Raw genomic sequence first — 23,106 nt, 5'->3', positions numbered from 1 at the left:
CACAGTGCCAAATTTTGCTTTTTAAAAGAAACACAACTTTCTAGTTTTGGGTTTTTTTTTTTAATTCTAATTATACCTGCTAGCAAATAGGATACTTCTACATTCATTTTTCAGAGAAGGCACTGCAACATCCTAATTTAGATAAAGGCTCTAAGGAGCTTAGCTAATTCTCCAGATTACAGGCATCCTTACTACTCAACACTGTAAACTCTGAATGATTATACCTGGCAGACCGCCTAACTGAACCTCAAGTAAAAGCCAGCCACTTGCCTCCAGATGATACTGAATTGCACTTTCCCATCGCGCAAAGCGGTCTCTCTCGCTGAGGTCTCTGAACCACCTGTGATACTATTTATAAAAGTGGTGATTCCAGGCCACGGCCCAGACCGACTGAGGCAATCCCGTGTATGAAGCTGAGAATTAAAAATTTTTTAGAACAAGATCCCAGGTAAGTCTTATGCACACCAAGGTAGATAAGAACCACACTCCAAACCACAGCTACAGTATGATTCGAATTTAGGGAAAACTATTCAATTGCAAATGGCCTTTTACAATGGGGTTCTTAATGTCATTTCATAAAACCACTTATACAAATAGTCTGTACTTTCACAAGTGAAGCTTGTCTTCACTATGGCCTTATTCCTTGACGAAAATTTTGTGGGATCTAAATGTAAGCCAGAATGATGTAGCCCCTGCCGGCTACCTTACTGGTAGCTATCTCAAATCATCCTAAACTACATTTTAATAGTTCTGGGGGGGCGGGGGGAGAGTTCCATGAAGACTTCCATGTAAGTTACTTTTTAAAAAGAACTCTAGGAAAAAACAAAACTGTTCTTGATGGCTTTTGCCTGGAAAATCAATTAACTTAATTTCTCTAATTTATACATACATACATACATACATACTCATCCAAACTCACGCTATCAAAGACACCATTTTTATAAGACAAGTAGAACACTGGGTATGACCTGCTAAAGAAACACATTGGCTAAAATATAAAAATAAAAAAAGAAAGAAAGAAAGGAACACACTGCCAATACAAGGCCATTTGCTTCTCTGATGCCAAAAGCATTTTACTTCATGTAAGAGAAGAGAGAAAGACCAGGTAAAGCAAAAACAACATTCACAGGCAATTTTACCAAGTGTGAAAAACCTCCATGGAATGGATTTCTTGGTATACTGACAAACTAAGGAATGACTCTGAGGATGTTTTATCATCACTCGTAGCAACATGATAGTTGGCTCTCATTTTGTCTACAAACCGATCTAGAAAGATTGCTCAGTGAAAATCAAAATTTTGATTCTATTATTTTTAATATGAAGCTAATTGGAAGTATTTAAAAAAACAAATAACATTTAACTTCTCCTGAAATGAGCTCTTTTAATAGAAAATTTTGAAAACTTCCTTTTAAACGTTAATGGAATGTGCCCACATACTGGTGGGAATATGCAAATAAAAAATGCTGCGTGGGAAGGCAGGCCAGCTAGGGAGTGGCAGAGTAACAAACGCTGAATAAACACAGTCTGAACGAAGCAACCTCCCTGACTCATAAATTAAAGGATGAGGGAATTTAAGAAGTAAAAGACATTCTTTTCAACCTGGTTAAAATCTTCCCAGGACTATTTATGCCAGCAATGAGAATGCATCATTAACTGAAAAAGCCAATATAAAATCATTGATATACTGTTATAAGAGAAAACAGGCCAAAGAAAACGCCTTAGAATTCTCACTGAGAAAACTTTATAAACACTTCCCAAAGGCAGAATAAGTTAATAAAGACCAAAAAATAATAATAATAATAAGGCTTTTCCAGGGAAATTAAACCAAGTTATTTCTTACGATCAAAACAAATGGTGAATTTAAGCAGTTAATAAATCCTAAGATTTCATTAAGTCATACATTATTTATTTTAAAAAATCTAATACTTTAGTATTAAAATAAGTTTTAGACACATCCTTTTCTCACCATTAAAGCACAACTCTAGACAATTGTTCTGAAATCTACAAATGTGCTTATAGAATGCATTAAAAGCTAAGTATCTCAACATCTGTAAGGCTTTTTAGCAAAAAAACATGCAAAAGTAGTTTATTAAACCCAACATCAGCAATTTAGTTCTAGCAAAAACATCATCCATCAATCGCACTGATGTTTTCAATTTGAACTCTATTGGTTTTGTAGGTTTGTTTGTTTTTAATTAACATCTGTAAGGCCTTTAGTTAATAATTATGAACCTGCAGGAAGATGAAAGATCACCTGAAAATGCACTAAGTTTTCAAAACTAAACTTTCAATTTAACAGTCAAAGCTAAGCATCACTACGCAAGTAACGAGTTTGTAGAACAAGCTGGAAGCTAAGCAGGCTGGGCCTGGTTATACTTGATGAGAGAGGACCTCCAGGTGTTAGGTGTGTAAGTGCTGCAGGGCGCCCCAAAAAAAAAAAAACAAACTGGAATTTTCCTAAAGTTTAACAGCAAGTGAAAAAAAAAACAGCAAGAATGTCAAGGCAAGATGGTATGTAAATATGAAAAATATATAAAAAGCACGGAATCGATGCAAGACATAAAAACACTTGAGTGGTAAAGTGTTAAAGTTGTCAAAAAAATTCTTTGAATTCACATGCTAGAAGAGATTCTCTTTTTCCACCTTCCATTCGTACTTCATAATATAGAATTTACTCAGATTTTGTCTAAGCCTTCCTGCCTCCCTCCCACAACAAAAATTATCTTGAGAATTAAGGCTCACACATTTGATGAATGTTTATATAAATACTTGCAGGCAAATTTTAAGAAGTTTTAAATTCTCACCATTATAAATCAAAGGAAAAGACAACAGGTAAAAACTGTTTATCACACAATCAAAGTAAACAAAAAAGAATTCTTAGATACTTCTAGATGTTGTCCATATTTGGGTGGTGTTTTGGTCCTTACTAAGCTAAAGCTATTTTAAAGCTACCAGACAGGTCAAGTAAAATTAAATAAAGGAAGACTCATGATATAAAACTGTTTTAGTTTCATTATTAAAAAAAAAAAAAGGAAAAGGAGAATGCAAATAAACATTTTGGATAAAGACATGATTTACTGCTAAGCCACGCGTAACAGGACATCAATTAAAGGCAGTAATATTTGGTAATGCCTATCTTTTAATTCGTAATAATGTTCTGTTCTCATACAAAACAAAACCTCTCAAATGATAAGTGAGTTATGTATAATACGCGTATGTATATTAACCAACAAACAGTGAATCTGACCAAGGCACAAGTTCAAGTGACTTATCAGAGGTCACATGGTTCATTTAAACTCAAGTTTTTTCCTTAAATTATCAAGCTCATTCCTTTTATTATGAGCCACTCTGGCTTTTCAAGGCATGTTTGCTCTTTTCTAGAAAGAAGCTATAGGAATAAAGATGTGTGTGTGTGTGTGCGTGCGCGCGCGCGTCCCAAAACTACCAGCCTATCACATAAAAGCCCTTAAATTTCAGTGTGTGGTAGATTTAAACGTATTTTTCCACACTATGTAGCAAACAAGATTCTCTAATGTAAGATTTTAAAAGTATAATGGCATCATTTTCAGTCCTCAGTTCTGAAGCTTTTGCAAGTTTTGTAAACTTTAAAAAAAAGGAATCCTTCTCAATAGAATAAGGTATAAAAGAACTAACAAATTCTGCCCCAAACAGTGTCTTACGTGAGGCTGTCCTCAGTCCCTGCCCATCATGCCCACAAGAGCATGGATTCAATCTTAAAAGGCACTAAGCGGCACATAAAGGACTTAAAACTGCATTTCCATTTTTAACGTTTGCTTTTCCCCCCCATAAAGTGCACAAAGCAGAGAGTAATAAGAAAACAGACACAGGCTTAGATCTATATCATCGGCAAGGAAAAGAAATGCTTCCAACAGAAATGGAAGTGTGTGTAAGAATTTGAAGCCACAGGAAAGGTCTGTTCGTTTACTGGTGCCACGTCTAACTCTTCCCAGGTGGTCCCAGATCTGCACTCCTCGGGACCTGGACCTGTGGCCTCGGCAGAAGCCCGGAAATCAGGAGAGGCTGGTCGGGTCCTTGGTGGATCCTCTCGTTAAGATGCTATTGAGCCTTTTTATCCACTGGGGGTTTCCCAACAACTGCATCCCTCACAGCGGCCTGAGTGGAATTTCCAATATGAGAAGTAGCCTGCAAAAGTCCATTGATTCAACATGTAAGTTAATGAAATATGGCATGGCACCAAGAGAGTAAGTCCTTGGAAATAAACTTTCTGCCTACATTATCAGTGTGTTACAGAAAACAGGGGAATGAAATCGTGGCGGAGGGGAGCCTTGTGGTAGAAGCTGCCTCCAAAAGGGTTAGCTGAGCCTTTGCTCTGTTATAGGGGTGGAGTGGGCAGCTTAGCTTCACCATGAGCTTCTCATTTAGCTGGTCTTTCCACGCCACGCGAAAAAGAAATCAATCAGAGTCTCAAGGACTTATAAACCTAGGTCTATAAACAGACAAGAAAGTCAGAAGGCTCTAGCTTTTTGGAAGATTTTAAGTGAAAGAGATGCCATCCATTAATAGGATTCAAAACAGAAAATGTTAAGTTCATATTTTTTAAAGCTCTTGATTTTCACTGAAGCAAAATTAACCTTGGATGAGGGGAGAGAAGCACACAGGAATTGTCTGAAGAACATGCAGTTAGAAGTTTCCCGTGAGGAAGAGATATGTCTAAGTTGGAATGTATTTTTACATTAATAGAAAGTTGGTAGGCATGGAAACAAAATATCAAAATTAAATATTAATATCCTAAAGAAAGATAATAAAACATAATGCCCATCAGAAACAAAATAGCCAGGGAACATTTCTCAGGCCTTCTTTCAATAGGAAGCTCTTCCAAAAAGAGGTATTTTACAACAGAAACACAAATATCTATTTGTGTCCATTTTCAACGCTCAGTCTTCTCAGCTGGCACCACTTACCTGCTCCAATACATACGCTGCACCAGAATCGATAGCTCCGCCCAGCTCACGATATTGACCAGAATACCTGATGTACCCCCATGTGAGAAGCGCTATTAACAGCAGTCCAACCATACAGTTGAACAGCTGGGCCACAACCTCAAGACCGACAAAGCCCGTGAGGCCGGAGGCTATGTACAGAACCACGATGCCCACGAAGAGCACCGCGGGGGTTCGGAAGGTGCTGAAGATGTTCTTGCTGCTGTTGTGCTTGCAGAAGTTCTCGTAGAGTTCCTTGATCTCCGCCTCCAGCTCCTCCTGGTAACGAAGGCTAAAATCCTTCCCGCCCATCTTCTTGATCTTTTTAAAATGGTCCAGAGCAAGCTGTCTGAATTCACAGTGCTTCTCCTCTAGAATGTCGGGAGACAAATAAGGTTTCTCTCCCCCACAAACCTAAAAAGAACAAAGACACACGTGTGTCGTGCAAGATAAAATAAGTGAAAACCTTAGACTATTTTAAGATATCAGATATTAGTTTTTAAATGATGAAGATCAATAAAGTCTGCGCTCGCTTCCTCTGAAAAGCCCCCTTAAATACCAAGGTGATGGGGATCAGTGAGGGCAGTGACCCTGCAGGCTAGAAATGGTGATAACTGGAAGGCCCCGACAACCAGGATGACCCAAATTTAGCTTTGCTGCCTCATCATCTGAAGACACATTAAACAGGATCAAGTTTGGCCTTTAGAAATCAGCAACAACGTCCAGGTTATAGATATTTCAGAATAAGACATGTCTCACATACCTCTTCCATGTTGTTATAATACATGTCCTTCGCAGAGGCTGCAGCTGCTAAATTGTTGGCTTCGGCCGTGGCCTTTTGAAACAAGGAAAGTAAAAGCTATCAATCCTTTCTCTTTTAACATTCTTCTACAAACAATCAAGGAAAATTTTCTCACCTTATTCCCCATTCTTCCTTTTTTATTATCCTTCTGCTATTTTCTAGGTTTCCATATAGCCCAATTAATGAAATAAATTTTCTGCCAAAGATATCCTTATACGTAAGAATCTTTACCATAAATTAAACTTCTGAAAATCATTTCCTTTCCTTCGATTTTAAATGTTAAAAAGTAGAAGTCGAAAAAGAAGGGGGTGGGGAAATGATCTTTACAACGTCAGTCCCAAACTCTAGCTTCCTTTGTGAAAATGTGTTTTCATGGTGTGTCTGCTGGGCCCAGGGAGAGGCGGCTCTGTTTTCACTGAAGCACTATGAATAGAGACAAGAAGCCCGGAAGGCAGGCTGCTGGAAAACACGCTGCGCATCGGCAGAGCTCAGCCAGCGGGGAAGGAGAGCGACCGCACTCTCGAAGGGCTCCGCTTACTATACGTGGGTCAACTCACGTAATCAAAGGGTATCGCTCAGAATGTCAAAGAACTGCTTACCTGAAGCATGGATTTGGGGTGAGGCAAATCTTCTCCTTGGTAAATTTTAATGTATGCCTTAAAACATAAACATGAAAGCCATTACGAAAAATGTCACTCTGTCATATTTAATCATACTTCTAACTTTTAGAAACAGTGACCATACACAACTGCATTTTCCTAAAGACCTAGATCAACACCCAGGAATTAGCAAAACCACAACACGCCTTGGAGTGCATGTTAGCATTTTTAGTGAACTAAAAATGTTCTCAAGCAGCACGAGCCTACCGAGGCTAAGACTCCCACCAGACTCCCCATGCACACTGGCCTCACCACTACCTGTGGGCAGAGTGACCATCCGCCTTGAGGTAGTCGTGTCACATCTAGGTGCCGTCTCCTCCTACTCACAGCAACTTCCTAACCACCTCCTGTCCACACCATCTTCCTTGAGGAACAATCTTCCTTTAGCCACAGAAATTACTCCTCTAAGAGAGTGCAAAGAACATCCATTTGGTTCTTACACTAATACTGCCACCCAGTGGCCCACTCATGGAAGGACACTGAAGTCTGAAAATGCCTCTCACCATCTCCCCCATGAAACTTCCTTCTAAGCTATTAAAATACTGAAATTCAAGTTAGTTTACAACCTAGACCCATTTTACCAAAAGTCTGAACAGTTTAACAATTGAAACTCGTATTTACCTTAAAATACTCCAACAGCCCCCGACAGGTGACTTTTGAGCCATTGATCTCCTTTTCCATTAAGTTCGCTGGGTTTAATACATACGGTATCAGTATCTGTAACTGCTCTTTGAATTCACTGGCGATATCTGTTCGCGGGACCATGAAGAAGGAAACAATAAGCCAAACAGACTATTTAACCAAGGTGAGCATGAAACACAACCTTTCTAGGTTTCCAACCAACTCAAACTATCAACTGAACAGAAAGTGGGTAGGAACCCACATCAAGGCAGGAACTCTTCAATCTTCACAGCCCTAACTTATAAAATTGAGGCATTCTCATTTCATTTATTCACTCAGCCGTTCTGAGCACCTTTCTGTGGCAGGCATTGCCACAGAGCTGAAGACAGAGCTGTGAATGAAATGAAAGTGGTTTCTAAATTTTTCCAATTACAAATATCACCATAAAATCTGTTGGAAAAACTTCAAGTTAATTTATTTCCTAAGATTATTTCCTTCAATTATATGATCCTCTGAGAGGAATTACTCGATATTATAATGACAATGTAGACTCCTGGAAAACATTCAAAACTATTTTTAAAAATCTATAAAGCCCACCATCAGATAATCACAATTAACATTTAAAATATCCCTATCTGGATGAAAAAGTACAGCCTAGGGAATATAGTCAATAATATTCTAATAACTATGTATAATGCCAGGTGGGCACTAGACTAATGAGGGGAATCACTTTGTTAATTACATAAATGTTTAACCACTACGCTGTACACCTGAATATTCAATGTACTGAATGTCAACTCTAACTGAAAAATTAAAATAAAGTAAATAAACATCCATACCCTTCCCATTTCAGGTTCTTACATATTGCTAAATTGTTTTTGTAAAAGACTGCACCAATTATACCCACCAACGTATGAGAAGGCGTGTTTACCACTCGACAGATTATCGTTTTTAAAATCTTTACTGATTTAATTGGTGAAAAACGGTATCTTTGGACTTCTGCTTCTGATAGCACTGACAAGAGAATCTGAAGGGACCTTCATCCTAACAAGATCCTGCACAAAATATATTCCACTACACTGCTGGGCCTGAAAGTAAAAGGGCTGCAAGGGGCTGAGCAGGTGGCAGGAGACGTGAGCCGAAACCAGAGCAGTGAACTCAGGGCGGCTCACTTGAGGGCATTCACTACAACGGGTGACTTTTGGCAAAATTAACTCCTAAATTAAGTTGGATCCCAGAAGGGAGCGGCTGGAATGGTCTGGGGTCAGTAAGCCCCTAGCTCCCTCCCTAAAGGAGCGAACACAAATCTCTGGAGAAAAAAGTAGATCTGAATCATGTACCAAACAGCTGCACAAAGAAATCTGATGATGGGAAATAAAAAAGAAAAATTAAAATATGGAAGGCTGAATGAAATTTAATACATGTCTAACTGGAGTCCTATGGCTGAGAATTCTCTCACTGATGAAATACGTAAATCCACAGCTTCAGAAACTACAGCACATAATGAGTACATTAAATAGAAAGAACTACACACATTAACAGTAAAATCGCAGCATGGCAAAGATCTCCTGGAATAAGGTCTACAATAAAAGAAAGGTTGAAGGAATCAATAAACATGTAAGGAAAGCTAAACAAATATTACCTTATAGATAATAATGACGGTTAATTGATGAGGTTAAAAAGAAGACAAAGCTAAAACACTTTAGGAGGAAGGTAATCAGAGTTAAACTGTTCTACCTAAGTAAGTGGATACCTGTAGGGAGATAAAGCTCCCCAAATTCAAAAGAATGCATGGTTTATCTCCGGAGGCCTGCTTGCATAAAAAGGAAAAGGCTGGTTCTGTGGAATTCCAGGAAGAAGAAGATTAAGTATAGATAAAGGGAGTGTCAAAGGGAGTGTCAAAGGAAGTGTCGATTGTACCTTGATCTTCAGGATGTTACTTTAATTATGTTATCTTGGGATACCAAAAGGAACAGATTATGTATAAAAAGAAGGATAAGAAATAAAGTCGGAGAGACAGTTGTGAGATCTGCTCTCCCTCCTGCACCCTGTCTGTCTTCTCTTTTTTCTCAGTCCCCGCTCCCCGATTCAGGTACCCGGTTTGACTTGGTCGGCTGGCTTCCGACAGATACCAACCTCCATCTAAATATTCTTAATCCTATAGTCTCCTCAGGATGGTGCCAAAGTACGGTCTATACCAACTTTAAAAAGGGATTAACCCCCACATTGCACACTGATTAGTGGCTTAATATATGACAAAAGTGACGCTTCAACCAGTGGAGAAAAGTTGGACTATTCAATAAATACTGTTGGGACAAATGGGTTAGCGATTCAGAAAATAAGTTGGATCCAAATTGGATCATAAATTATAATGAGAAAAATAAAACTGCAAGTTTTTAACAACAACAACAAAAAGAGTAGGATAAATTCTTTATAACCTTGGAGTGAAAGTGTACATAATATGCTATTGTATATATTCATATTTGCTTGCATATACTAAAGAAACTGCAAAACTACAAACATGTGAATGTATTACCTTCAAAAAAACCTTCTATTATGGTTTCAACTTTCATCACACTGAAAGACTGAGCTTCAAAAATATTTCATACAAAGAACTAGCAAGATCCAGACACCACAGATTGTTACTATACACAGTTCTACAGACCCTCAGCTATTACTGTTTCTGTCAAAGCTGTACCAAAATATTACTTTTAGAGTAGACAAGTGTCTCGTGACAGAGATGATCTCTAAAGACTGTACCGACATACTTGCATTCCTTGATTATTGTGATGCTACACGTATAGTCACGGGTATATATTGCCCATTTGTATTTCTTCCTTTGGGACTTGCCTTTTCATGTAAGAAATAAAGATTTTAACCCTATAAATGTATTTTATAGTTTATTCATGGATGAAGAAAGCAAATGGTGCATAATTATGAGACTAAGGTTTGCTTATACAGAATTTGTTCCTTATTTTATAAACATACTATGAAACTTAGCACATTACTATTTAGTGATAAGTCATTCATAATCTCTAAGTATGTACACCGGGTTGAACGATATGCACCCTGAATGCACGTCCACCTGGAATCTCAAAATGTGACCTTATTTGAAGACACAGTCTTTATAGATGTAATTAGCTGAGATCATACCAGATTAGGGTGAGATTTAAAACCAGAGTGGTGTTCTTATAAAAAAAGAGAACACGCAGAGGTACACACAGAAGGTGGTCATGTGACCACAGAGACAGAGACTGGAGTGATGCCAACTACAAACCAAGGAATGCCAAGGACTTCCAGTAATCACTGGAAGTGAGGAGAGAAACATGGGACACATTCTCCCTCAGTGCCTCCAGAAGGAACCAACCCTGCCGACACCTCCATTTTGGAATTCCGGTCTCCTGAACTGTTGGGGAATAAATTTCTGTTGTCTTCAGCCACCCAGTTTGTGGAACTTTGTTACAGCAGTCATAGAAAACTAATACAATATGCATAACCAAAAGCGATGCCAACTTACAAAAGCCAGGGTTATAGAACTTTTAAGAAGCTTTTCTTGTTACCTGGAATAGCATGATAAAAATGAGTTTTAAAACACAATGTTTTGAATTATCGAAATGTTTGCCAATACAGAAGAATGCCATTCCGTGTGTTTATACCTGAAATAGCTGACACCACCGTGAGGAAAGAGGAAAAAGCATGCAGTCTCTCCAACCCACCTTTCTGATCATCTTCATTTAACAATTCCACTGAACAACCTCCCTACCAGCAATGAACAAACCAGAGTGTACGTTTGGTAAACACATATCTAATGATGGAGCATTATAACCCTAAAAGACGTATCATCTACACACTCAACTTTCTCTCTATACTCAACTCTGAAGTCAATTGCAACTACTTTTTAGGTAAAAGGTTCTAGCTCCAGTTCTGTCTAAGCAGATTTCTCTCCAAAGCCAGACCTCAAATTTGGATTTCTGAATTGTTGTCTAACAGGGTCTGGAGGTGTTCCGCTCAGGAAAGCTGCCACCCACATAAAAATATCAGACAAGTGACAAATAGAGGGTAAAGAAGGTAAGTCTCTCAAACTTGGTTTATTTTGCAATATTACAAGTTGGAACGTAAATCTTAAGGTGAACAAATACATTAACTTTCTTGGATCAACTGAGTCAATTTCTCCTGGTAACTAAACCGTATATATTCCTCTAAGTTACTTCCTCAATATAACAGAAGAACTTCTATTTGAACACAGTATGGATTTGGAGTAAGAGAGATCTGGATGTGAGTCTCTGCCCCACCACTTACTAGCTAAGTACTCTGAGCAAGTTACTTCACTCTCCTGACCAGTTTATCTGTACAATCAAGGAAATAACATCGGCTTCATGGAATTACTGGGATCACTGAGTATGAAAGTGACTACCATAGTGTTGGTACTATGGTCTGAATGTTTGTGTCGTCCCACCCTCACCCCACCTCTACCCCCCGCCCCTACAAATGCATATGTTGAAACCTAACCCCTAAAGGTGATGGCATTAGTAGGTAGGGCCTTCAGGAAGGGATTAGGCTATGGGGTTGGAGCCCTCCTGAATGGGATTGGTGCTCTCATAAGAGACCCACAGAGCTCCCTAGCCCTTTCCATCACGTGAAGATACAACCAGAACTCTGAGACCAGGAAGGGAACGCTTACCCCACCACACTGCCACACTGACCTTGGAATTCCAAGCTCCAGAACCACGAGAAATAAATTTCTGTTGTTTACGAGCTACCCAGTCTACAGTATTCTCTTACAGCAGCCCAAACAGACTAAGACAGCTGGGAACACAAGTGGGCCTCTAAAAATGGCAACTACTATTATTTCTACTTTACTGGGAACCTGAGAAGCTCAGATAAGTTTACAAACAAAAATGCTCAGTTTAACACACGTTTAAACTGAGGGTTAGCCATTAAATGATTCAAGGTCTCAATGAATAAGGAACAAAAATAAGATGATGGAACCCAAGAGTCCCAACTCTGATTTCTCTAAGCTACCATCTAGTCAGCACTTCCTAATATTAAGGTATGACCCAGCATCAGGTTTTGTTATAATCACAAATAAGCTGAAAACAATGGCCATGACATGTATTATCTTACCTTTCTTTGGGAAGTTAATTTTACTTGATAAATTATTACCTGACAAATGTTCAGTCTTCCTTTACTTAGCACTTTTATCTCTTATAAACCAATAATCATAACATGTCTCTTAGAAAGACCGATGGAGAAACTAATGTGAACTTATTCTGATGGTCACAGTAGACAGGAGCAAAAACTGAACCAGACTCTAAATGCTATTTTTTCTAAGACAACACACTATTTCTCTTAAGCAGTCACTAGATTCATAACTGACATTTTCTGGTCACTAATTCCAAAGATCCAATCACATGTTTAAAATAACATCATTTGTAACATACCTTTCAATTTCCCATCAAACTCAGGGCTTGTGGCCACCTGGAGTCCTGGATGTGGCAGGAGAAAACAGGTGACGCTGGAGAAACATGAGTGAATGTGATTTCGGACATTCTGAATTTCTTCATGTTGATGTTCTTTCACCTGCCAATGAAGATCAACAATTCACAAAAGATTATTTGTTTTTCTTCATTAGGAACCACTAGTACAGGACAAAGGAAAGAAGACTTCCCAACTCTGATGGGTCACAGTGGCCTATGTTTTGTCCAACGAGCAAACTCAGAACCCTAAGAAGCAATAAACGCACAACTTTGATTAACCATGGCTTGGCTCCTAGACATATCAAAGAATAGGTACTAAAGAGTTTTGTTTTGTTTTTTTTTTTTAAAGAGTATTACACGATACTTAGGAAGAACAACAGAAGGTTTGTAGGCATAAAGGAGGATCTAACCAACTGGTAGTAATTGACAAAAACCTGCTGTGCTTTAATTTTGGAGAAAAGGCTAAGCCTGTTTATAGTCATCCTGAAACAAATAAGAATTCTGAATAAGAACAACAGAACTAAAGTTCTGAATGTGGCGTCCTAAAGGCACATACAGAACCTGATGTAGAATGTAAAAGGAAAGCTTGGGTTTTGCCCAGAGTTCTCTATAGTCCCCGTGCATTATAGACCTGGCTACTTTATTCTAAAACGTGAAGTGTTATCTATGGCCATGCCACCCTCAACACGCCCGATGTTGTCTGATCTCAGAAGCTAAGCAGGATCGGGCCTGGTTACTACTTGGATGGGAGACCACCTAAGAATACCAGGTGCTGTAGGCATTAAAACAAACAAACAAATAAATAAAACATGAATAGTAGTGTGTGAATATTCATAAGTATTTAACACACTTAAAATAATTTTCCATAAACTGCTTTACATGCAATAGTTAAAGGCAAATGAGAAAGTTATCACTACCTTTAGGTAATTCTTCAGGTTATATTTCTACTTACCTGTAAACGTTTATCCAAAAATGACATTCCTCCCTGTAGTCCATAGTTGTATTCATAAGGGAAACTCCAGTCTCGAACCAAAAACATCAGTGTCTATTTGGGAGAAGAGCAGAACATATTGTAATGCTGCATAAATGGATTTTCAAAACAACAAGTGAAATGCTTCTTTGCACAACGTCAGCTTCTTCAAAGGGGACAAAAAAATATGCTGAAGGATTGATCTATTCTGTAATGTCTTAGAAACGTTATAAACACTAGGAGGACATGTACACTAAAAGCGAGTATGGGGAATGTGGTCAAGGACAAGTGAGAAAACAAAATGGCACTAGCTAGTCTTCAATCAGATCTACTTTTAACAGAAAGAAAAAGAAAACTAAAATAATAACAATACTTAAAGCTCTTCTAATTTTATTGAGGTTACTGTGCATTCTCATCCTCATGAAACCATTAGCTAAAGCAGAAGTCAGAAAATTTTTTGTGTAAAGAGCCAGAGAATAAGTATTTTAGGCTATAGCAGCAAGAAGCAGCCATGGACAGTACAAACAAGTGTGGCTGTGTTCTAATAAAACCTTAGCTATAGATGCTAAATTTCAGATGATTTACACACATCATAAAATCTCTTTTGATTTTTTTCGACCATTTAAATATGTAAAAACGATTCCTAATTCACGGGTCATGTAAAAATAAGAAGCTGGCTAGATTTGGCCCATGAACTGTAGTTTGCTGATCCCTGAACTAAAACAAAAATATGAATATTTATAGTTAACATTATACCTGAAAGGGTTTTTGGAAAATTTCATCCATTGCCAGACGACCATATTCTGTGAAAAGCTTTAAAAAAGAGAAAAAAGAAGAGTTATGGCTTGTAAGGCAAAATTACTTAAAGAGTTTCTGTGTCTAGTCTTTGGCAAAGGTCTTTGAACAGACTGAATACTACTTACATGAAACGAAAGTTCTACAGTTGCAAAGCCCACAGGAGCCATTAACCTTAAAATAATCTTGGATCTGTCTCACATCCCACATCCCAATTCGTTAGCAAATCCAGAATCCAACCACTCACAACTTCCATGGAGCTTGGAATATTTCAATAGCTTCCTAACTGGTCTCCCTGCCCCACTCCCTTCCCCACACTATTCCCAATTCCCATATAACGGTTCAAGGGTAGTTAGAGCACGCCCTGCCGCTGCCCACCCCCACCCCCACCCCCGCCCCAGCCTTATTCAATATAAAAGCCAGTCCTTACAGCCTGATCCCTGATCCCTCCACACTGGCCCTCCTCGCTGTTCTTCAAACACGCTGGGCACACTGCTGCCTTGGGGCCTTTGATGACTCCTCCTCCTGCCTGTAATGTCCTTCCCCCAAGTATCTGTACAATCGGGTCCCTCACTTCTTAAAGTCTTTACTCAAAGCCTCTCAACGAAGCCTTCCATGGCCCTCTACCTAAAAAGACTGAAATTCTCCACACAATGTTTCCTACCCCATGTCTCTTTAATTTTTCTCCTTAATGTATCTCACTATCTAACATACTATACCTTTACTTATCGTAATTAGTGTCTGTCTTCACTACTAGCACTGAGACGCCATGAGAGCAGGGACGTTTGTTTTGTGCGCCACTATACCTCTAGCATCAAGAAGAGTGTTAGACCCATAGTATGTACGCCATTCGAATGACTGAGAATCCTTTAAGGTTAGAGGCAGGGGCCATCAAGAAATGAGCAGATTCTCTCAGCAGAATCCCTGAAAGGCTCAGAAATTAGAAGCACCAGTTACCCTGAAGGAGAGGGTGAGGGAGATAACTAAAATGTTTGAAAGTCTGTGGAGAGAACACCTAATATTCCCAGATTCCCAGATCCTGCTCTGTTCTCCACCTCCAATGCTCTTCCTGCCCCCACAGAAGATGGGAAATGTACTATCTGAAGAGGATAAAGCAAAAGGAATTGAGACTTTGACTCCAAACTTAGCTGAACAAGGAAGGAATAAGTCTCCTGCCTGACTGGAAACAGGTACTTAAGCCTAAGTCTCCAATCACACTGAGCGGTGAGCCTCCTTGGCACACTCACTCACTGCAGTCACAGCCAAGCTCCCTGCCACCTAGCGCAGGCAGGAGTTTAAAGAATTATTCTCTGGAGACCGACAGCCCAAGAATAACAGTCTGCAAATATAGGCATTTCGAGGTTGCAACAAAAAAAGCTAAATTGTCTTGCCCAGTCACCTCACTGCGATCCAAGCCAGTACACAAGGCCCACCTCTGACCAAAGCTCCGAGTCAGCTTTTCAGTGGCTCACTCTTAAATACAGATGGCCACGGACCACCAGACCTTTGAGAAAAGCTTCTAGCAAGAAAGACAAAAACTCATGTCCTTCAATTCTAGAATATCATCTGAACCTTATATGAATGCTAGTAAGTTTTTTTCCTACACACATACCTGTGGTGAAGTTTAATTTATAAATAAGGCACAGAAAGAGATTAACAACAATAACCAATAATAAAATAGAACAATATCCTATAATAAGTGATGTGAAATGTGGTCCCTCTCTCTCTGATAACTGAGACAGCTATTAAATGACTAAAGGGCGGGGAGTTTCTACAGCATGGACACATTGGACAAAGGGATGATTCATGTCCCAGGCAGGACAGAGCAGGACAGTGCAAGATTTCAATACATTACTCAGAACGGTACACAATTTAAAACTTATGAACTGTTTATTTCTGGAATATTCCACTTGATATTTTCAGACTGCAGTTGACTGTAACTGCAACTGTGGAAAGCAAAACCGCAGATGAGGGCGAAGTACTAAATTGCACTTATGGTTCAGAATTATTTAATTTATACGAAATCAAACCTACCCATATTTTTTTTGTCTTCTACCTTTGACGTCTTGCTTAGAAAATTCTACCTCGATATTTTATATTGGACCTACTTTTTTCTAGTCATTTATGGTTTGTTTGGTTTTTTTCTGCATCAAAATATTTAATCCATCTGGAATAACGTGTTAGCTACACATATAGATACATACAGAAAATACACACATAGAATACAGAAAAATATAGAAGAAACAAAGCACATTTCTGCATGTGGTTAAATCTTTTATATGCCTCATACAGCTCTGAATTGCTTCAGATGAATCTCCTTAAGTTTATTCTGAGGTTTTAATATTTTGCTGCTATAGTAAATATTTTCCATTACATTTTTAAACTGGTTAATGTTGGAAGATAAGAAAGCCTTCTGATTTATATTTGTATTTCGTGATGGGGATCTGAGTTTTTTTCTAGTTCTAAATTGTTTTACAGTTGATTCTTATGGCTGTCCAGGTACACAAGACTATTATTTTTTCCTTTTAATATTTATATTTATGCAATTTCTAGATGTGCCATCAATCAGCCTTGTCAAGTGAGACAAGTCCGCCAGCCATTAGGTCCTGTGGCCACTCTGTAGAGCAGGGGTCCCTAACCCCAGAGCCACGGACCTGTACTGGTCCATGGCCTGTTAGGAACTGGGCCACACAGAAGCAGGTGAGCCAGTGAAGCTTCCTCTGTATTTGCAGCCATTCCCCAGCACCAGCATCACCACCTCAGCTCCACCTCAGATCAACAGGCATTAGATTCCCATAGAAGCTCCGGTCCCTGGTACCAGAAAGGTTGGGGACCACTGCACTAGAAGCTACAAAAAGGTAAGAAAAGATTCTCCCCCACAGGCTTCAGAGCACATGGCCTCCAGAACTGTGAGACAATCCATCTCTACTGTTTTAAGCCACCCAGTTTGTGGTGCTCTGTGACAGCAGTCCTCACACACTGCCCATGCCTATTCACTTATGTATCTCTCTCACTGACTGGGCTAAAAAAAATCCATAAAGAATTATGTCTGCTTTAAACACTAGTGTATCTCTAGCACCTGGTCCACTGCCTCACGCAAGGTGGGCGTTCAACGAAATGTGTGAAAGAAAGGTGCTTAGAAAAGAATTAGTTTTAGGTGAAAAGGTGTGTCCAACTCAAGTTTTGACGGAAATTTTTACAGAGCAGCAGCTCTCAACCACTGAGTCATAGCACTGGTGCAGAACCACCAATTATAAGGTACAAGTAAGTGCTAGTAGTAACATTAAGGGCCAAAGTTTAGGAATTATTATTATTATTTTTTTAAAGAAACATAAATTAGAACCAATTCAACGTAGTCTCTATAATAAATGACACGCTCATTCTCTCACATTCTAATATGTTTTCTTGAATGTCAGTAGGAGAAGTGAAATTAAAAAGCATGTCAGAAACTGTATTTAATTCTGCAATACCCACGGAAGAGTATTTTACAGGAAAAACATGTAAGAACTACTGCTATGGAGAAGGGAAGACATTGACTAGAAACAGTAGTCATAACGGTAATAATAAATAATGACTAGCAGTTATCAGACATGCTATTTTCCAGGTACATAACTCTATGTATTTTATAAAATTTAATATATTTAACCTAACCTGGATTATTGCAATAGCTTCGTAATCAGTCTCACTGGATACACACTTGCCCCTCTAGAAATCTATCCTAAACACAACAGCCAAAGTGATCCTTCTACAACATGTCAAATAATATCACTCCCCTGCTCAAAACATGGCTCCCACCTCACCCAGAGGAAAAGCCCAAGTCCTTGCAAAGGCCAGGCGTCACCAGGACCTTAAGGCCTCTCTCACTTCATCGCTTAGCCTCCTCCTGTCACACCCTCAGATCCCACTCACTGGCCTCATTGCTGCTTTATCCTGCCAAGCACCCTCCGCCTCACATTTTTCTCCTTGCTGTTCCCCTCTACTAACCCACCTTTCCCCCAAGACGAATCTGCAGGACTTACATGCCCACTTTCTTCAGTTCCCTGCTCTACGCAGTAAAGCCTTCCCTGACTCCTCAGCAACAGATATACAGAGTATAGGATTACTATGAACCAAAAGCCTTCCTTCACATTTCAAGCTTTTGCTAAAAGTACTCAGTAAAATTTTTATGTCTTAAAACTTTTAAATGACATATAATGATGTTTTTATGAGGAATATATACCTGTAGCTGTTGAAGATCATCTTCCTGAATGTTCTGGGATAAATTATAAATCTAGAAAACAAAAATCCAGATTGATACGACTCTAGCTTACTTCAAACAAAGCTCAAATAAGCCTAAAGCACTGAAAAGAAGTTTTGTACATTTAAAGGTTTGCATATAAGAATATGAAGTCTGTTCAAACAGTAATATTATGTCTTTTGAAAAACTATGCATGCACAGCTGAAATAACATAATTCTTCCTTTACAGTTTAAAAAATATTTTTCTTAAGTTCTTACCAAATCTACACTTCCTATCTGATGTCACTGATATAATTTCAATTTCCACTTTGACTTTTCTTGGAGTTTTTTTTATATATATTTATGACCAAAATGGGATAGTTTAGGCTGCTTCTTGAGCTTGTAAATGTTAACTGATATCTGTAGTCTAAAAAGAACATTTGTATATCACCATAGGAGTTCTGACAACAGAACAATAACTAAAATTAGATGTACTCCCTTCACCTTATTTCCTCTACAAACTTTTTTCTCTAGTCAAGTGGTTTTACCTGAACAGAACTGGTCATGGTGCTCAGAGCGAAGATGGTAGCGCAGTCTTTCACGGTGGACTGGCTGTCGAATGCCCCCTGGGTATCCATCAGAACAACTGCGACCTACAAAAAAAAGGGAAAAAAACACACAAAACATGTTAAAGCAAGAAGGGGAAAAAGTAAAGGAGAAACGGAATAGGACAGGTAACATTTAAATGAGACGTAAACACCTGCTTGTAGGGTCTATCAGAAAGTCTAATTATTTAGGTGCCTTGTTTTGACCAGAGAACTTTGCTGGAGATCATCTGCTCTGACCTAATGAAACGATAAAAAACCGGCTTACAGAGCAATACAGGAGCGGGAAAGCACCCCACCAACTAAGATGGCCAAATGTTGAGGCCAATTAGCTCACTGACCAAGCCAGTCATTTGGATGTTTAGTTGTTGTTGAAAAAGAAATTAAAAATATTAATTGACTTAGTTTAAACTTAGGCATAATCCAATAAAAGAAAACGTATGTATTGGAATATTTTTGGCATTTACTGGCAAAGCTGTATTTTCTCAAATTTCTAGGGTGTTCTGGTTGTTTGATAAAAGAAAATTAACATTGAACCTTTACAGAAGATAGACCACACCAAAAAGGCCAAACTAAAGGAGAATGCAAGCTATCTTCACACTCTATAAACATAGCTAGGCTTCATGAAGCCTTAGGTTTTCCAAAAAGGACTTAATGATCCATTCCCACCCTGAAAGTGCAATTAAAAAATTTAGCAACAAATAGCCAAAGACACAGTCAAAGTACTACAAGTGGCCACCTCTGAAGAAGGGGACCAGCCAGGAGGAAGGATGCTCTTCTTTATTGTGAACAATGAAATGCTAATTAACTATTTAAACTACGTTTATATATTACTTTCGTTAAAAAACAAAATGTTGCTGAAAAAAAAAAAAAAGCAAGTAACTGATACATATAAAATCCGATTAAGACTACAAATCAAACACACAAAAGGAACTATCCAAAACCTATGATCTCCTATGTGTAATTCTGAAAGGTCAGTAGTGGCCAGGGGCTGAGAAGAGAGAGAAGAGGAATGACTGCTAATGGGGACTCAGTTTCTTTTGGGGGTGATCAAAATGTTCTGGAATTAGATGGCGGTGATATTTGCACAGCTTCGGGAGCATCCCAAAAACTGCTGAATTATATACTTTTTAAAGGATGAATTTTATGGTATGCAAATTATATCTCAATAACAAAAGGCTAATCATGGCATAGATTTGCTAACTAGAAAAACGAGGCTAGACAGAGGAAGCAAGAGGAAACACTAAAGAGAAGCTCTTTTGAGGAGCGAGAGTCACATGAACACTTAGATAAAGTGCTGAGTATATGGGGGAATGTATTCTCATCTCATGTGGCAGACCCCTAGTGCCATAACCGCTTTCAAGAACAATTTGGCAGTAGCTGGAAAAGGGAAATGCGCATTCTCAGACCCAGCAATTCTACTTCTAAGTGGCTTTCTAATGTTTTTGGCTGGAACCCAAAGTAAGAAATGTATTTTACATCATGACCAAAAATGCACATACATAAAGCTGGAACTAAATTTGTATGTGTATGGCACTCTGACACTTTCTACTCTGTTCTAGTTCTTTCTTTTTTAAATACTGGTCACAATTGTGCTTGCTTCGGCAGCACATATACTAAATACTAGTCATAAGCCAATAAATTGACTTCTCTACCTTAATGGGTCAGGGACAAAGTTCAAAACACTGTGGCCTGGAGACATGCTTGTACACTTACTCAAGGAGACATTTATCAAGCTGTTCACTGTAGCGGGATTATAAAAATTTTTTAAAAGGTAAATAATCTATAAGCCCACCAGAAGGAAAATGGGTAAGTATGATATATTTGTATGATGATTACTATATAACAGTTAAAAAAAATAAACCAGAGCTACTCCTTTAATAATGTTGATTTTTAATTACAAAGTAAAAACAAATGAATTATCTCTCTACTTCTTAAACCAGATAATTTCTAAACTAAAATCTCACCAAGTATATATATATAAAAAAAAAAAAACAACCCAAGACAATCATGTTTAACTTATTTGGCTAACTTCTAAAGAACTGCTTATCAGTACGGCATTTATCCAATATCACACTGATTTTTAAAGCACTCCTGATCCTGCTGAACGTCTGAACGTGATGCTTTCTAACAAGGTTCCTAGGAAACACAACAATGAGATCCCACAACACACCTAACAGAATGGCCAAAATCCAGAAAACTAGCAACACCAAATGCTGGCAAGGATGTGGAGCAACAGGAACTCTCATTCCTTGCTTAGAGAGTTCAAAATAGTACAGTTACTTTGAAAAACAGTTTGGCAGTTTCTTACAAAACTAAACACTGTCTTACCATACAAGCCACCAATCGCACTCATTGGCATTTACCTAAATGAGTTTAAACTTATGTCCACACAAAAACTGCAAACACATTTAGAACAGCTTTATTCCTAATTGCCAAAACTTGGAAGCAAATAAGGTGTCTTTCAGTCGGTGAATGGATAAAGTGTGGTACATCCATATAATGAAATATTATTTAGCAATAAAAAGAAATGAGCTATCAAATCATAAAAAGAACCATGAAAGTACATTGCTAAGTGAAAGAAGCCAATCAGAAAGGCCTACTCACTGTATGATTCCAATTATATGACATGCTGGAAAAGGCGAAACTGTGGAGACAGTAAAAAGATCAGTGGCTGCCAGGAACTCAGGGAGGAGGGGAAAGTGAAGGAAGGAACGAAGAGGTGGAATGCAGAGGCTTTTTAGGGCCGTGTATCTATTCTGTCTTATACAGTAATGGTAGCTAATGTCATCATACATTTATCAAAACCCATAAAATGTACGACACAGAGTGAGCCCTAATGTAAACTATTTACATTAGGGGCTTTAGTTAATGACAACATATGAATATTGGTTCATTATATAACCAGTGAATCACACTAATAAAAGATGTAAATAACAGGGGGAAACTGAGAGGAGGAGAGGATGTGAGAACTCAGCACTTTCTGATAATTTTCCTATAAACCAAAAACTGCTCTAAAAAATAAAGTCTATGAATTTTTTTAAAAGACCAGAAACCACAATGATGTTGCAAAACACGGAGCTTTAAAGTAGTCAATTCAACAAGATAAAAATAAAAATAAAAAAAAAAAGTCAGGTACCTAAAAGCAAAGCTTGCTTACTACTAACAACACTGTAAAGACTTCCTGAGCTATTAAAGAGAATTAATATACCAGATGCCCCAAAAATAAAAATTAGATCTACTGGTTCTATACAAAGGAATCACGTAATCAAAAAACCCTAAAAACAAATTATGAAAACATCTACCACACCTTACCAGAAATGTAGAAAGAGCATAATGCAGAAAATCAGAACTGACATGAAAGTCAAAGAACCTTGCTGTATGTAATGCCAACTCTAAGAGTGGCTAGCTATATTATCAATGGCAGGCCTTTAACTCATTGGGTCTCATTTCAGCATCTCGAAAATGAAAAGATTGGACTTTCACTTCCAATCAAAATGGAATAACACAGACTGGATTTACTCTCTCGCTTAAAACGAAAAAATAATAGACAAAATATATGAAACATTTTCAAGACATTGGACATCAGATAACAAAGGATAATGATCCTTGACAGAAAGGACACAGATGAGGTGAGCCCAAAAGCTGTTCCAGCTTACCGGGCAAAGCTCAGGGAGGGGGAACCAGGGCAGAGTCCAACTGATTCCCTGAGCCCAGGAGACAGAACTGAGAGTCAGGGAGACCAGGGAAACTGGAGCTCTCAGGCAGAGCACCTAGGAGGGGAGAGCCACGGAGGGGACCCCAGAGATCTGCAGAGGGTCCCCATCGAGTGCTCAGCTGAGTACTGACCAGCGTGTGTCCATGAGGAAATGACCTGAGGCTGGAGAAAGAACCATTCAAGGTTTAGAGAAAACAGTCTCCACTCCTCACAGAGAGTCAGGAAGAGTGCCTGTTCCCTCCAATCAGACTGCAAAAAAACCATAATACCAGGGTACTCAGG

At 38.6% G+C, this 23,106-nt stretch overlaps 1 protein-coding gene and 1 pseudogene across 1 annotated transcript in view; one reads left to right on the top strand and one right to left on the bottom strand.

Annotated features, from left to right (window-relative positions):
- Positions 1–2,828: 2,828 nt before the first annotated feature.
- ATL3 (atlastin GTPase 3) overlaps positions 2,829–23,106 on the bottom strand; it is a 31,826-nt gene continuing 11,548 nt past the window's right edge. The window contains exons 4-13 of the mRNA XM_039860340.1: positions 19,050–19,154; positions 18,505–18,555; positions 14,247–14,303; positions 13,473–13,565; positions 12,485–12,623; positions 7,044–7,171; positions 6,363–6,419; positions 5,725–5,796; positions 4,944–5,375; positions 2,829–4,164 (exon numbers count right to left, since the gene is read on the bottom strand). Coding sequence (XP_039716274.1) covers positions 4,078–4,164; positions 4,944–5,375; positions 5,725–5,796; positions 6,363–6,419; positions 7,044–7,171; positions 12,485–12,623; positions 13,473–13,565; positions 14,247–14,303; positions 18,505–18,555; positions 19,050–19,154 — 1,221 coding nt within the window. The 3' untranslated portion in view covers positions 2,829–4,077. The remainder of the gene's footprint in view (positions 4,165–4,943; positions 5,376–5,724; positions 5,797–6,362; positions 6,420–7,043; positions 7,172–12,484; positions 12,624–13,472; positions 13,566–14,246; positions 14,304–18,504; positions 18,556–19,049; positions 19,155–23,106) is intronic.
- Positions 13,183–13,301, top strand: LOC120600940 (uncharacterized; annotated as a pseudogene).

Source organism: Pteropus medius, unplaced genomic scaffold (assembly GCF_902729225.1).
Source record: "Pteropus medius unplaced genomic scaffold, Ma_sr-lr_union100, whole genome shotgun sequence".
Taxonomy (NCBI): domain Eukaryota; kingdom Metazoa; phylum Chordata; class Mammalia; order Chiroptera; family Pteropodidae; genus Pteropus; species Pteropus medius.
The sequence above is the reverse complement of the archived record's forward strand: the minus strand, read 5'-3'. Positions and strand labels throughout refer to the sequence as shown.